Raw genomic sequence first — 16,508 nt, 5'->3', positions numbered from 1 at the left:
AGAAAACTGGGCAAATTGGAAGGCGCTGAACAGACTGTGCTCTGGCACCACAAGATGCAGAGCCAACCTTAAGAAATGGGGCTACCAAGTGGAGTCCACGACATGCGAGTGTGAAGAAGCGAAAATGACACACCACCTGCTGCAATGCAACCTGAGCCTTGCCACATGCCAGGTTATCTGGCTTAAAGAAAAGAATGAAGTAGTTTTTGTTAAGACTTATTTTTATTTCCTACTCTATTATTATTTATTTATTTATTTACAGCATTTATATACCGCTTTTGTCACCCCTAGGGGGACTCAAAGCGGTACTTTTCTTTCACTATATTGTTCCACCTCTTTTTATGTATATAGCATTTCTTTTGAGGTTAATAAATAATTATTAAAATAATAATAAATAAATAAATTAGTTAAATTAGCCTCCCTGCATAAGTGGTACCTAAATTTCCTACTTGACAGATTCAACTGTTTTTTGGGCTGCAAATGTCGACAGCAAGCTAAGCAAACGGCTGGAAGCTCACTCTGACCCGGGCTGGCTTCGAACTCATGACCTCTTCGTCAGTAGTGATTTTAATGTCTGGGTTGTTGTAGGTTTTTTCGGGCTATATGGCCATGTTCTAGAGGCATTTTCTCCTGACGTTTCGCTTTCATCTATGGCAAGCATCCTCAGATGTAATAAGATCTGTTGGAACTAGAAAAATGAGTTTATATATCTGTGGAATGACCAGGGTGGGACAAAGACCTCTTGTCTGTTGGAGCTAGGTGTGAATGTTTCAGCTGACCACTTTGATTAGCATTTGATGGCCTGGCAGTGCCTGGGGCAATCTTTTGATGAGAGGTGATTAGATGTCCCTGATTGTTTCCTCTCTGTTGTTTTGTTGTTGTAATTTTAGAGTTTTTTTTAATACTGGTAGCCAGATTTTGTTCATTTTCATGGTTTCCTCCTTTCTGTTGAAATTGTCCACATACTTGTGTATTTCAATGGCTTCTCTGTGTAGTCTGACATGGTGGTTTTTGGAGTGGTCCAGCATTTCTGTGTTCTCAAATAATATGTTGTGTCCAGGCTGGTTCATCAGGTGCTCTGCTACGGCTGACTTCTCTGGTTGGAGTAGTCTGCAGTGCCTTTCATGTTCCTTGATTCGTATTTGGGCAACGCTGAGTTTGGTGGTCCCTATGTAGACTTGTCCACAGCTGCATGGTATACGGTAGACTCCTGCAGAAGTGAGAGGATCCCTCTTGTCCTTTGCTGACTTTAATGTCGACTATTTTAATGTCATTTGGAATCATGGGGGCTGCCGAAGAATGCTGATGCCTCACCAAACTACAAATCCCAGCATTGCCTAACACTGAGCAATGGCAAATTAGAGATGAGGTCCCTCAAATAGGAGCTCCAGGTGCAGATCCTGAAGAAGCTTCCCCTTTTGCTTTGGTTCAGTACCAAGATGAGTGTATTGTGCAAATCGGAAGGTGCACACTAATTGTGCGAAGGAAATTAAGCAAAAAAAGTGAGCATTAGATTCCAGTAAATCATAGAATCATAGAGTTGGAAGAGACCTCCTGGGCCATCCAGTCCAACCCTCTGCCAAGAAGCAGGAATATTGCATTCAAAGCACCCCTGACAGATGGCCATCCAGCCTCTGTGTAAAAGCTTCCAAAGAAGGAGCCTCCACGACACTCCGGGCAGAGAGTTCCACTGCTGAATGGCTCTCACAGTCAGGAAGTTTATTTATTTACGACATTTATATGCCGCCCTTCTCACCCCGAAGGGGACTCAGAGCGGCTTACAAGTTCTTCCTAATGTTCCTTTCTTGTAGTTTGAAGCCATTGTTCCGCGTCCTAGTCTCCAGGGCAGCAGAAAACAAGCTTGCTCCCTCCTCCCTATAACTTCCTCTCACATATTTATACATGGCTGTCATGTCTCCTCTCAGCCTTCTCTTCTTCATGCCCAGCTCCTTAAGCCGCTCCTCATAGGGCTTGTTTTTCAGACCCTTGATCATTTTAGTTGCACTTTCCAGCTTGTCAATATCTCTCTTCAATTGTGGTGCCCAGAATTGGACACAATATTCCAGGTGTGGTCTAACCAAGGCAGGATAGAGGGGTAGCATGGCTTCCCTGGACCTAGACACTAGACTCCTATTGATGCAGGCCAAAATCCCACTGGGAATATCCTGGCCTATAGAGTCAGTCTGAGTTTCAGTTGCTGCTGTTGGGGCCTTACAGTGTTTTACTCTGCCAGCTTCCAAAATGGAGATTGCGGAAAAACGGCTTGGGTGACGTCAGAATCCAAAATGGCCGACTTCCGTTTGGTTCGGGAAGCAGACGGACCCCACACAAGTCTCTCCTTTTGCCAGGGACTAAAATGGACGCCGAGACGTCGGCGGCTCTTTACGTCACGTGACAGTGCAACACTGCGATCAGCTTGGGAAGAGGCTGGTGTTTACTTGTCAGAAAACAGCATTTGAAGTCAGAAAGGTGAGCCTGAGAGGGAAGGAAGGGGAGGGCGGGCTGGGCACAGAGAAAGAGCAGGCCCCAAAAGAAGAACAGAAAGAAAAGAGGTGGGTTCAGGGGCCTTTTGGGTGTGGGCATCAAGGAACCAGGGCCCCCTGGTTTTGTATGGAAATTAAGTCGGAGTGTTAATGTTAGGGAGGCAGAATGAGGCTGGATTTGGGGGAGACATAAGGACAAGTTGGGGTTTGTGGCAAAGTAACATACTAGAAGATGGGAGGAAGGGCTTAGTGTCAAGATTAAATAGTAGTAGTAGTAAGTGCATACAAGAAGATGTGAGGATTTACAGATCGAACTGCAAAGACTCTGACACAAGCCAGTAAAAGTGGTCCCAGTGGTGATCGGCACATTGGGTGCAGTGCCTAAAGGACTTGGCCTGCACTTAAACACAATCGGTGCTGACAAAATTACCATCTGTCAGCTGCAAAAGGTCATCTTACTGGGATCTGTACGCATTATTTGCTGATACATCACACAGTCCTAGACATTTGGGAAGTGTCCAATAATAAGAATAATAACTAGCCAGTAAAAGTGGTCCCAGTGGTGATCGGCACACTGGGTACAGTGCCTAAAGAACTTGGCCTGCACTTAAACACAATCGGCGCTGACAAAATTACCACCTGCCAGCTGCAAAAGGCCATCTTACTGGAATCTGCAGGCATTATTCGCCAATACATCACACAGTCCTAAACATTTGGGAAGTGTCCAGTAATAAGACTAATAAGAAGAAGAATAACAAGCCAGTCAAGGTGGTCCTAGTGGTGTTTGGCACACTGGGTGCAGTGCCTAAAGACCTTGGCCTGCATTTGAAAACAGTCGGTACTGACAAAACTACCATCTGTCAGCTGCAAAAGGCCACCCTACTCGGATCTGCACACATTATTTGCCAAAACATTACATAGTCCTAGACCAGGGGTCCTCAAACTAAGGCCCAGGGGCCGGATACAGCCCTCCAATGTCATTTACCCGGCCCTCGCTCAGGGTCAACCTAAGTCTGAAACTACTTGAAAGCACACAACAACAATCCTATCTCATGAGCCAAAAGCAGGCCCACACTTCCCACTGAAATACTAATAAGTTTATATTTGTTAAAATTATTCTTCATTTTAATTATTGTATTGTTTTTAAGTGTTTTTTGCACTACAAATAAGATATGTGCAGTGTGCATAGGAATTCATTCATGTTTTCTTTTTTCAAATTCTAATCCAGCCCTCCAACAGTTTGAGGGACTGTGACCTGGCCCTCTGTTTAAAAAAATTGAGGACCCCTGTCCTAGACCCTTGGGAAGTGTCCGATGTGTGATCCAATACAAAAGCCAGCATAGTGATCTTGTTTGCTATGTACCAATCTTGTAGTAGTAGTAAGTACATACAAGAAGATGAGAGGAAGGGCTTAAGGGCTCAAGATCCAAAAGTGTCAAGATTAAATAATAATAATCTATATAAATAAAAATGTAATGTTTGTTTATGGGATTAACATAACTCAAAAATTACTGGACAAATTGACACCAAATTTGGACACAATACACCTATCAGCCAACAAGTGACCATCACTCATAAAATACTGAAAAAACAGTAGAAGAGACTTCAAAAGCCAAAAAATAAAAAATACATTAGAACAAATGCGCAAAACCACACACACACACATATGCGAACATACATATATACATATACACAAATATACACACACACATATATACACACACACAAAACACATATACACAGACTGGGCCACAGCAACGCATGGCAGGGGACGGCTAGTAATAACAACAACCCCTGTACCAACAACAACATACAAAAAGATGAGAGAAAAGTCTTAGGGTTTAAGATCCCAAAATGTCAAGATTAAATAATAATAATAATAATAATAATAATAATAAGCATATACAAGAAGATGAGAGGAAGGGCTTAAGGGTTCAAGATCCAGAAGTGTCAAGATTAAACAACAACAACAACAAAAACAATAATAACAAAAAATACAAAAAGATGAGAGACTTTGGGTTTAAGATCCCGAAGTGTCAAGATTAAATAATAATAATAGTCGTAAGCATATACAAGAAGATGAGAGGAAGAGCTTAGGGGTTCAAGATCCAGAAGCGTCAAGAATAAACAACAACAACAATAACAACAACATACAAAAAGATGAGAGGAAGGGCTTAGGGTTTAAGATCCTGAAGTATCAAGATGAAATAGTGATAGTAATAATAATATAATTTGCCTCTCCTCACAGTTCGAGATGGAGCACAAATATGGTTAAAACACACAGATAAACTATAACACTATCAACATACATATATTAGAATGCACAGAACAAAGACTAAACCACCAATATCAATGAAATATACAGTTAAAAAGCACAGCTTAAAATTGACTGGATAAGTTTGCTTGAAGAGATAGGTATTCTGTTGTGTCTTCAATTCAGAGGGCTCATTCAGCTACCAGGTCTCTTCTGGCAGGTCATTCCTCAGTCTAAAGTTAGGGTGGCGCATGCCTTCATATTCCTCATTTCTGTGCAGGATTGTGGGAGCTGGACAGTGAACCCGAGAGAAAGAAACCCAAGCATTTCATAAGTGACCAACAGCAGAGGGAGGGAAAGGATATTAGGCTCTTACTGGGAACAGATGTGGGCATTGATTGAATCTGAATGGATATGCAAAAGGGTTAGGTATAGCAAGACAATACGCCTTTCTCAGAATCTGGAATTGAACTGAAGAGCCAACTAGGCTTGGTTGATTGGTTTTTCATTGTTGTTATTCCTGTCAAGTTTGCTTTTTTGCTTCTTTTCTCCCTGACATGGTAGCCATCATCCCGGGAAACAAAATCAGACAACTCCTGTGCTCCTGCCCCACCTGAGGGTGCCCCACAAGGCTCCATCATGGCTCAGCAGCGTGGGGTAAACAGCCTGCGCTTCAATCAGGATCAGAGTGAGTGATCTGCTTCTATCCAATCCCAAGTATTCCCCACTGCTTTTTTAAATTCAGGACTTAAGCCTCTTCAAGAAGGGAGACGGTCAAGGTTTTTAAGCAGATACTGTGAGTTCAATATTTCATGACATATTGGGCTGAGTTTTGTAGATCCCTTCAACACTGTATAAAATCCAGATTATCTGATTTGAACTAGATTATATGGCAGTGTAGACTCAGATAATTCAGTTCAAAGCAGATAGTGTAGATTATCTTCCTTGATATTCAAGATTGTATGGCTGTGTCATTCACTGTGAAAACTTGGAAATAAAACCTCATGACCATTCTAAGTAGGGAATTTTGAGAGCTGTAGTTCAGACTAAGTTTTGTAGTTCAGACTAAGTTTTGCAAAGTTTTGCATTGCTTTTCGGTAACATAAAGGTGGAGCTTGTTACCAAAAGGAACAAAACCCATCTGAACAGATTTTAGGTAAAGGTAAAGATTTTCCCTGACATTAAGTCTAGTTGTGTCCAACTCTGGGGGGGTGGTGCTCATCTCTATTTTAGGCTGAAGAGCCAGTGTTGTTCATAGACACCTCCTAGGTCATGTGGCCGGCATGACTGCATGGAACGCCGTTACCTTCCTGCAGAAATGGTACCTATTGATATACTCCCATTTGCATGTTTTTGAACTACAAGGTTGGCAGAAGCTGGGGCTAACAGTGGGAGCTCATTCCGCTCCCTAGATTCCCACCACCAACCTTTTGGTCAGCAGGTCCATCAGCTCAGTGGTTTAACCCACTGTGCCAACAGAGGGCCCAGAATAAATTGCTATTTAAAGAAAATTTACAGGTATTCAAAACACAGATTTTGCAGGTATACAAAAAAACACATGTTGAAGATCTGCATTACTTTGACATAAAATTCAATTTTCCAAGCCCTGTACCAAAGTGATTTGATGGTTTTTGATAGGGATGAGAAACAGGGCCTTCTCAGTGGTGGCCAGAGATATTAGATCAGCCCCCTCCCTCTTGACCTTTCGGAAAAAAGGTGAAAACGTGGCTATTTGAACAAGCCTTCGGAATCTAATGAAATGGTCAAACACGGAATTAGACAAAAGTGAACATTGGAATGGCTCAGTCGATGATTTTTGGACACCTTTGGGTTCGAGAAAGGCAGGATAGGAATACCGTAAATAAATAAATAGTTTGATCTTTACATAATACTAGCTGGCCCCTGCCACACATTGCTGTGGCACAGTCTGTGTATATATGTTTTGTGTGTATATATATCTGTATGAATGTATATATTTGTGTATATATGTGTGTTTGTGTATATATATGTGGTTTGTGCATGTGTTGTAATGTAATTTTTTATTTTTTGGCTTTTTAAGTCTCTTCTGCTGTGTTTTTCAGTGTTTTTATGAGTGATGGTCACTCATTGGCCTGATAGGTGTCTTGTGTTCAAATTTGGTGTCAATTCATCCAGTGGTTTTTGAGTTATGCTAATCCCACAAACAAACATTACATTTTTATTTATATATATTCTACTCCTAGACAGCAATGTGCTGCCACTTATAACTCTTTTTTTTAAGTTTAGTTTCATACCTTTTGGAAACAAACGCCACAAATATATTCTGCAGCAATTCAGATACATACTTTATTCTTTCATCTTGTCTAAAACTGGGCCCTTACATTAATACTAAATTGCTGAGCTTCATCCTGTCTCCAACAAAGCTCTGGGATGCTGTTTTTGGTATTTACTACAAAGTGGACCTATTACCTCTCTTCTGTCACAGGTTGCTTCTGCTGTGCTATGGAGACAGGAGTTCGGATCTATAATGTGGAACCTCTGATGGAGAAGGGGCACCTTGGTAAGAAGCAGAAGAACCTGGAAATGGAATTATGAAACATTATTGATTTTTTTCCTTCACTACAATGTACGCCCTAACTGTCTTCCTCTCTCTTTTTGTCAGACCATGAACAGGTGGGCAGTGTAGCGCTGGTTGAAATGCTACATCGGTCCAATCTTCTAGCCATTGTAGGTGGTGGTGGCAACCCCAAATTTTCAGAGATCTCAGGTGAGTATCACTCATAAAGAAAGAGATGGAGGCAAAGGACTTAGAAAAACAAACTTCCAGTGTAATCCCTGCATTTTCTGCATTCAGTGATATGATTGGTGCATAAAGAAGCAGGTATAATTTACAGTCTTTGAAATTTATCTTAATGCTTCCATTGTAGTCTTGATCTGGGATGATGCCCGTGAAGGGAAGGAAGGCAAAGACAAGCTAGTACTGGAGTTCACCTTCACCAAGCCAGCGCTGGCTGTCCGCATGAGACATGACAAGTATGTATAAGATTCATCCTGTTTCAACTAATCCCAAAGACTGGGTAGAAGCAGCTATGATGAAAACATAGTATTCATAATAGTAGATGGTTTGGGGTCTGTATAGCAGGGTTTTCTAATATCTATCTGAATTTGATGTCCCTCAGGCTTATAGGAGAAATGCCTTTCGAATAGAATGCTTCAGATCCAAATATCAAGGCAACTTGTATATTTAGATTGAGATTTTCTTGGACAGCATGAGTAGGAGAGTGTTGGTAGTGGTACTGACACAGCAGTAGTAGTGGCAGATGTAAAACAGCTATGGATGCAGCAGCAACTGGGAGGAAAGCAGAAAAAAACCATCACTATTAGAAGGGAAGCCTCCCCACTAGTCATGGGCCCAAAATTTGTCCCATTGGTTTGATTCGTGTTTCCATTTTGTTCCATCCATTTGGATGGCACAAAACAGGAAGGTACGAAAATGGACTCGAAACGTAAGGCAGGCGAGAGCAGGTACCGTCTCCAAGTCTGCTTTTCGGATTGATTGCCATGCGGATAGGCCCACCCAACGTGCTGGGGCCTGGCAGGGCCTGAAGCTGAGCAGCGAGTAAGGAGTGCTTCTTACTCGGCTGCAGGCACTCAGGCACTTTGGGCCTACGCACCTCACGACCCCTCATGGGTTCCAGCTCCCAGGTTGAGAATTCCTGCTTTATTGTAACATACAGTGGAAGTCATTCATTCAAATATAGTTCAATAATATCCATGGTTTTCTGTTTACACTGTAAATTCAGGACAATATCCACCATGGATATGGGGATTTCATTGTATATCCAATAATGGCCAAGACAGTCCTCCATTACTGAAGGGAAAAAGAAATATAATGTAAAATATATGTCTCCAAAACTAACTATAACCATTCAAGAACACTCAAATAGATATATGTATGAGAGACAGGTAAACATCCACACACAGAGAGAGTGTGTATTAGGGTGAAGAATCCATTTACTCATTGTATACTCTTTTTGTTGTTCTTCTTCCAGGATAATAATCGTTCTACGGAATCGAATTTATGTCTATTCCTTCCCTGACAATCCTACAAAGCTCTTTGAATTTGACACACGGGACAACCCCAAAGGTATGAGTTGTTACATTTCACTGGGGAGCCCTTGTATCTCATCACTGTCCCAAAATAATTACTTACAAGAATGAGCCCAGCTGTAGTTACTCCCTCTCTGGCTTGTTTTCTTCTACCCAACCTCAGGACTCTGTGATCTCTGTCCCAGCTTGGAGAAGCAACTCCTGGTTTTCCCTGGACATAAATGTGGCAGCTTGCAACTAGTGGTGAGTAGTCTTTGGTAAAGGGGCAGTGGGTAGAAGAAGGCATAGGAGACCAAATAGGCGTCCTTTAGTTGGTTAGGGCCGGCTTATTACTGTGTTTTAATATCTAGCACAGGGATAGAGAATATGTGGCCCTCAAGGCCTTGGTGGACTCCTACCTCCATGATCTCATGCCTCCTTCTGTGCTGGCTAATGCTGCTGACAGTTGCAATCTCAGATCTGAAGAACCATGTATTTCCTACCTCTTTGGCAGTAATGAATACCTTTCTACTTACAACTTTACAATAGACCCCACCAGTAATAATAACAGCAAGCCTATGCAGGTATATGTTGGGTGCCATGATAGGAGAGAGATCAAGGACATTGTCATCATTACCGATTTAGATTATGGTGTCTTTGAAGCAGAGGCCTGCCCTCATCTTTTTTTATTATTATTTTGGAGGTTAGTATTTATTTACAGCATTTGTAGCCCACCTTTCTCAGCTTAGATGTACAGTTGGGGTTGCTTCTTCCTGACTCTATTACTGTGAAGTCCCAGAATAACTGATGGCCAAACTGGATGGGGCTTCTGGGAGCTGAAGTTCCTACCTTCTAGAGAACCAAAGGTTGGGAACCACTGTCCTGGAAAATATAGGGCCTGTTTATACATTTTCTGACTCATAATTTGCCCACTTGTACCAGCTTTTCAAGCTTATGTGTTCTTTCTCCATATATATATATATATATATATATATATATATATATATATATATGTAATGTTCATTTTTGGGATTAACATAACTCAAAAACCACTGGATGAGTTGACACCAAATTTGGATATCATACACCTATCAGGCCAACGAGTGACCATCACTCATAAAAACACCGAAAAACACAGTACAAGAAACCACACACACACACACACACACACACACATATACACACACACACACATACATACACACACACACACACACAAAACGCATATACACAGACTGGGCCACAGCATTGCTTAAGGCACATGTTTGTATTGCAGCTGAGCTGAGCAAACCATGGTTTGCTTCATAGCAGAATTACAAATTCCCTTCAAACCCAGTTTTCTTTTTTTTAATTGAATTTTACCATTGCCATTTTTAACAGAAGGGTTGAGTACAAATATGATAAATAAAAAAATAGACTATATTGGGCTTACACTCAAACTATAGCTTGCTTCCACCCAAAAAACACGTGGTATGCACAGGGGATGAATGGATACCCAAATATGTGGCATGTTCTCAGATTTCATGAACCATAGGAGATGAGCACAGTGCGGCTCATCAAATGTTTTTGGACTGTGGCTGCCATAAGCCCTTGCCATCATAATACATGGAAAGGGAACACTGAGAGTTGTCATTCAGTCATGTGCGTAGCACCACACTTTGCTTGCCCCAGTTTCAGAAGAACAAGTTTGGAATTATGTGTTTAATTTTCTTTTCCCGCATCTTAGGACCTCTCCAGCACGAAGCCTGGGACTTCGTCTGCCCCGTTCACCATCAATGCCCATCAGAGTGAGATCGCCTGCATCTCTCTCAACCAGCAGGGCACTGTGGTGGCCTCTGCCTCTAAGAAAGGGACCCTCATCCGCCTCTTCGACACACAGACCAAGGAGAAGCTGGTGGAGCTCAGGAGAGGAACTGACCCAGCAACATTGTACTGGTAAGAATCCCCCACCTAATTCTCACCCACAGACTGCTCCAAGATATACCATTTCATGTACTGGACAAGTACACTGTGCTGCCATCACCACAACTCTGACCCCATCCCTCCATAGTGTTCCTGGTTATCTTTTAACTTGCCTCTTAGTGCTTAAAGCATCTGCAGGTTTAAGCACAGTAAGGAGCCACGAGCGCCACAACAGAGTATTTGCATTTTTTTCTTGGAAGAGCATAATCCTGTGCTGGAGACACTGTTTGGAAGTTCAGACATGTGGCTACTGTTGTGCAGCTCAAGGGCATCGCAGTGGGGGGGGGGGGGGGGTAGTTCATGGCAACACTAAAACATAATTGGTTTTATCACAGATGAGACTAGCACATTTTAATATAATTATTTATTACATTTCTATACCACCTTTCTATACCATCTATACCACCTGATGAAGGCAGGCTTCATCATTCCTTCAGACAACAAAACCGTGAGATAGGTGAGGCTGAGAGCATGAGAAACTGGTCCAAGGTCATCCTGTTAATTTTGTGGCTCTATGAGGATGGGACCTGGATTTCCCAAGTCCCTATCTCATGTTAGATCAGAGCATTCCAAATATTTCATGTTGGTGTTACATTTTTAAGACATATATCATTTCACAACAAAGTAATTCAGTTTTAATAGCAAACCAGAGATTATGCTACTAGGGATCATAGACTTTAAAATAGACAAAAACTCAGAAAGTTTTTTTTTACCTTACAACAGCTGCTAGAATTATTTTAGCCAGAGTGTGGAGGTCTAATGAAATACCCACAGTGGAGCAATTGATCTTAAAAACAATGGACATTATGAACATGGATATACTCACACAAAATATTTCACAAAATAGTGTAAAACCTCATAGAACCGACTGGAAAGGCTTTTTGACATTCATAAAAAAAGAAAATAAAGAAATTTATATCAGAAATTTATGAACGAAACTTAAAGGACCATCAATAAGAAGCTGACGATTAAAGTAACCAAAGACAAGAGAAATACGACATTTTCCAAACCTAGGTGGTCCTGGAAGTATTTTTAACCACCCCTTCCCCGGTTCCCCCCCCTTTTTTTTCTTCCCTCCTGTCTTTTCCTTCTGTTTATTTCTTTTTTCCTACTTTACTATAATTCATTGTTCCCACTCTTTTTATGTAAACATGATGACAATACAGTAATTCTACTTTTCTTTTGCTGCTCTTACCCTTGAGGAGCAAATTTATTCTAAATAAAAATAACTTTAAAAAATAGCAAACCAGAGATTAAACCAGCCCCTTATAAGAGATACAGACACACACATAAATACAAATAACCGAATGTATGGGGACACACTGTAACTCATGAAAACTTTTCAGTTATATTTTTAAAATATATGTTTTATTGCATATTTCACATAGACTCAGAGGTTTCTCATTATTTATGAGGCTGACCTACACACTGCAGCCAACACACTAACATGTTGCGACACACAATTTGGAAAGCTCTGCTCTAGCTACTGCTTTTCAAATTGAGTGTTTTGAATCATGTCTGATACAAGTCTCTTGTAAAAGTCCCCTGAACCTTCTTTTTTGCTATCGTGAAATCAGAATGCTGAACTGAAGAGGACTATGGTACATTCCTGTAGACGAGGGGTCCTAAAACTTTTTAAACAGAGGGCCAGGTCACAGTCCTTCATATTGTTGGAGGGCCGAATTATAATTTGGAAAAAAAAAACATGAATGAATTCCTATGCACACTGCACATTTCTTATTTGTAGTGCAAATAACACTTAAAACAATGCAATAATTAAAATGAAGAACAATTTTAACTAATATAAACTTATTAGTATTTCAATGGGAAATGTGGGCCTGCTTTTAGCTGATAAGATAGGATTGTTGTTGTTGTTGTTGTTGTTATTGTTGTGTGCTTTCAAGTCATTTCAGACTTAGGTTGACCCTGAGTGAGGGCTAGGTAAATGACCTTGGAGGGCCGTATCCGGTCCCTGGGCCTTAGTTTGGGGACCCCTGCTGTACATCTCATGTGTTTGTGCATTTAGGAAAGGCCAACTCAGCTGATGAAATTGCTCCAGAAACACAAGAGTAGATCTACCAACCTGGCAATGTCTTTTGTGTTGTAGGCTCATGGAGCAATTGATTGGATCCTACAGACCATTGTTAGTACTTGGCTATTGTGATTTGTCAAGGGCGGATGGAAGTTTTGATTTTTATTTTATTTTTTACAATCAGAAGAACTGCATTTGTTATAAATTATTATATCAGATATTCACCTGGTGCATCAGAAGGGAGCTCTACGTTGATGGTATTTTTTCCTCCTCTTCTGTCACCTGTCTGCCATTTGCCATTACATTAATACAGTGTTGTATTAATGTTGGAGGAAAACCTTGAACTGCCATGTCCTCTTTCTCTTCTCCCCACAGCATTAACTTCAGCCATGATTCTTCCTTCCTCTGTGCCTCCAGTGACAAAGGAACCGTCCACATCTTTGCCCTGAAAGATACCCGCTTGAATCGCCGTTCAGCGTAGGTCCTGGGGTCGGCATGTTCGGGGGGAAACATCACTGTCTGTTCTGTTCTGACCCCACTTTTCCTTCTCCGGCAGGTTGGCACGCGTAGGAAAGGTTGGGCCCATGATAGGCCAGTATGTAGATTCTCAATGGAGCCTGGCCAGCTTCACTGTGCCAGCTGAGTCCGCCTGCATCTGTGCATTTGGAAGGAATACTTCGAAGAACGTCAACTCAGTCATTGGTGAGTGGCAGGACTTATTTTGCCCAGTGTTGGCTACTCAAAAGATTACTATGATATGGGGGCAACCATACCCTGTACCAGCTCAGGGAATAAATTTGGCGTAATATTAAAGACCAACAAATTGCAAGTTGTTTTTAGTATAAAACTCTTTACTATCTTGGGAGGTGCCCTTTTGATTTTTTGTTTGTTTTATTTGGCAACCTCAGAATCTCAGTGCTGACACTTGAGGCTCAGGTGCCAGTGGTGGCCAGGAGGGCCTCCGCACAGTTAAAACTTGTGCACCAGTTGCAACTGTATCTTGAAAAACCTGACTTGGCCATGGCGGTCTACGCCTTAGTTACATCCAGAATGGACTACTGCAATGCACTCCATGTGGGGCTGTCTTTGAAGACAGTTCGGAAACTGCAGCTAGTGCAAAGGTCGGCTGCCAGACTACCAACTGGAGCTAGCTACAAGGAACATATCACACCCTTGCTGAAGCAGCTCCACTGGCTTCGAGTTTCCAGGCTCAATTCAAGGTGCAGGTTATTACCTATAAAGCCCTATAAGATTCAGGTCCAACCTATCTTTGAGACCGCGTCTCTTTCTAGAACCTGTGCGGGCTCTGAGATCAACAGGGGAGGCCCTCCTCTCGGTCCTACCACCATCTCAAGTACAGTTGGTGAGGACCAGATAGAGGGCCTTTTCTGTGGTGGCACCCCAGCTCTGGAATACCCTCCTAAAAGAAATTAGATTAGCCCTCACCCTTCAATCCTTCCGTTCCAACCTGAAAACGTGGATATTCAGGCAGACTATTGACCTCGAGTAGACTGAATGAGCCCATATGAAGCTGACACCTGTGAATTGACAGCTACTGTTATTTTAAAATCGTATTGTTTTGATTTTATGCTAACGTGTTAATGGAGGTTGTTGTTATAATTCTATGTGGCTTGTTTTATACTTGTGTACCATTTTTACCGGCTGTATATGTGCACTCTGGAGTGCATTGTAAGCTGCCATGAGTCCCTTCGAGAAGATGGTGGCAGAATATAAATAAAGTATTATTATTAGAAACACAACAAGATGAGTCCACAGCAGACACTCTGCTGGCTGTTAAATTGGATCACACATCGGACACTTCCCAAGTGTCTAGGATTGTATGATGTATCAGCGAATAATGTGTGCAGATCCCAGTAAGGTGGCCTTCTGCAGCTGGCAGATGGTAATTTTGTCAGCGCCGATTGTGTTTAAGTGCAGACCAAGGTCTTTAGGCACTGCACCCAGTGTGCCTATCACCACTGGGACCACCTTTACTGGTTTGTGCCAGAGTCTTTGCAGTGCGATCTTTAAATCTTCATATCGTGTCAGCTTTTCCAGTTGTTTCTCTGCAATCCTGCTGTCATCTGGGATTGCAACATCAACAGTCCATACTTTGTTTTTTAACACGATTGTGAGGTTAGGAGTGTTATGCTCCAAAACTCTGTCTGTCTGAATCCGGAAGTCCCAGAGGAGTTTGGCGTGTTCATTCTCTGTAACTTTTTCCGGCTTGTGATTCCAAAGTATTATTATTATTATTATTATTATTATTATTATTATTACATCTCTTGTTTTGAGTGTTGAGTCTATTTTTATTTGCAATGTCTTCTCCTACAGCTATCTGTGTCGATGGCACTTTTCACAAATACGTCTTCACTCCAGACGGCAACTGCAACCGTGAAGCCTTTGACGTCTACCTGGATATATGTGATGATGATGACTTTTGAGTACAACTCAGCCCATACTGGGCAGGCAGAGTGAACTTATGGGCAGTTTGGAAGTATTGTTTTGACATGTTGAAGGCCTAGGTTGAGAAAGACAAAGACACATTGTTTTTGGATTCTTGTGATGGATTGGAATGGAGAGCGGCCTTATTCATCATTTCTTGCCACCAGGCATTGTGTTTTGACTACTTCCTGTGGTCAACCAGTTTCCACGGGAAGAGTGAAAAATCCCAGAGAATTTGGGGGGTGAGTGTGTCAAAACTCTGTTCAACCAAGAATCAGCTCTCCATGTCACCAGCTCCATCTAGAGCTTCCCACAATTGGAGAGGAGAGACGAAAGGGACAGAACTACGTACATTAAAGTTCAATGCAAATACTTCTGATTTATTTTATTGACAGTTAGGTTTGGTAGTTGTTCCTTGTTGTAAGATTTGAAGGCTGGAACGTTTATCTCCTATAGGACTGACAAATTTCCTTGATTACTGTATGAGGGACGTCTTCAATTTGAGGGATGAAAAGCTTTTCCTTTTGTAGAGCCTGAAGATAATAATAATAATAATAATAATAATAATAATAATAATAATTATTATTATTATTATTATTATTATTTATACCCTGCCACCATCTCCCCAAGGGACTCGGAGCGGCTTACATGAGGCCAAGCCTGACAACACATCAATAAAACAAAAAGCAATAAACAAAAAACAATACAATTAATATAACTCACATATCATAGCAAAAGAATTTCCTGCTTTTTTGAGGTGTGGGCTGTTTATAAACACAGAAATGTGTATAACATTTTAATTTATGAATACGAACAATATGTTACTTTTATATTTTAATTTATGAGTATGAACAATTGTTACTTTTACAGAGAAACACTTAACTTGGGGCTCTTCCACACAGCCATATAACCCAGAATATCAAGGCAAATAATCCACAATATCTGCTTTGAACTGGATTATCAGAATCCACACTGCCATATAACCCAGTTCAAAGCAGGTAATGTGGGATTTTATACAACTGTGTGGAAGGGGACTAAGTGAACGGAAATCAATTTATGTAAACTTACATAAAAATATTCTGCATTATGTTCCAAATTATAATCCCATGGTGATTTTTAATGGAAAAATTCAGAGGAACATTTTGGATAAATTGCACATTTTTCTGACTTGTTTTCAATGGATTGATTGCCATGTTAAAATAGTGGAAAGGATGTCATATTGAGGAGGGGGCAGGCCCCTCTACGGACACAATGGAGCAAATTG

At 41.3% G+C, this 16,508-nt stretch overlaps 1 protein-coding gene across 1 annotated transcript; it reads left to right on the top strand.

The window, feature by feature from the left end:
• Window positions 1-2,330: 2,330 nt before the first annotated feature.
• WDR45 (WD repeat domain 45) lies at window positions 2,331-15,616 on the top strand. Its single transcript, XM_060763127.2, has 11 exons — window positions 2,331-2,469; window positions 5,302-5,425; window positions 7,202-7,276; window positions 7,379-7,483; window positions 7,644-7,749; window positions 8,769-8,863; window positions 8,990-9,069; window positions 10,532-10,740; window positions 13,175-13,276; window positions 13,356-13,501; window positions 15,134-15,616. Exons 2-11 carry the CDS (start codon window positions 5,377-5,379, stop codon window positions 15,241-15,243), a joined length of 1,077 nt encoding a protein of 358 aa, XP_060619110.1. The 5' UTR covers window positions 2,331-2,469; window positions 5,302-5,376; the 3' UTR covers window positions 15,244-15,616.
• Window positions 15,617-16,508: the final 892 nt, after the last annotated feature.

This window comes from Anolis sagrei, chromosome 2 (genome assembly GCF_037176765.1).
Source record: "Anolis sagrei isolate rAnoSag1 chromosome 2, rAnoSag1.mat, whole genome shotgun sequence".
NCBI classification, from domain to species: domain Eukaryota; kingdom Metazoa; phylum Chordata; class Lepidosauria; order Squamata; family Dactyloidae; genus Anolis; species Anolis sagrei.
The sequence above is the reverse complement of the archived record's forward strand: the minus strand, read 5'-3'. Positions and strand labels throughout refer to the sequence as shown.

What these genes read in the sequence shown, in the direction of transcription:
- WDR45 (XM_060763127.2), top strand. Translation starts at nt 5,377, where the DNA reads ATGGCTCAGCAGCGTGGGGTAAACAGCCTGCGCTTCAATCAGGATCAG. An exon ending in GTCCGCATGAGACATGACAA is followed by an intron (nt 7,750 to 8,768) that starts GTATGTATAAGA and finishes TTCTTCTTCCAG; the next exon opens with GATAATAATCGTTCTACGGA. An exon ending in GACCCAGCAACATTGTACTG is followed by an intron (nt 10,741 to 13,174) that starts GTAAGAATCCCC and finishes TTCTCCCCACAG; the next exon opens with CATTAACTTCAGCCATGATT.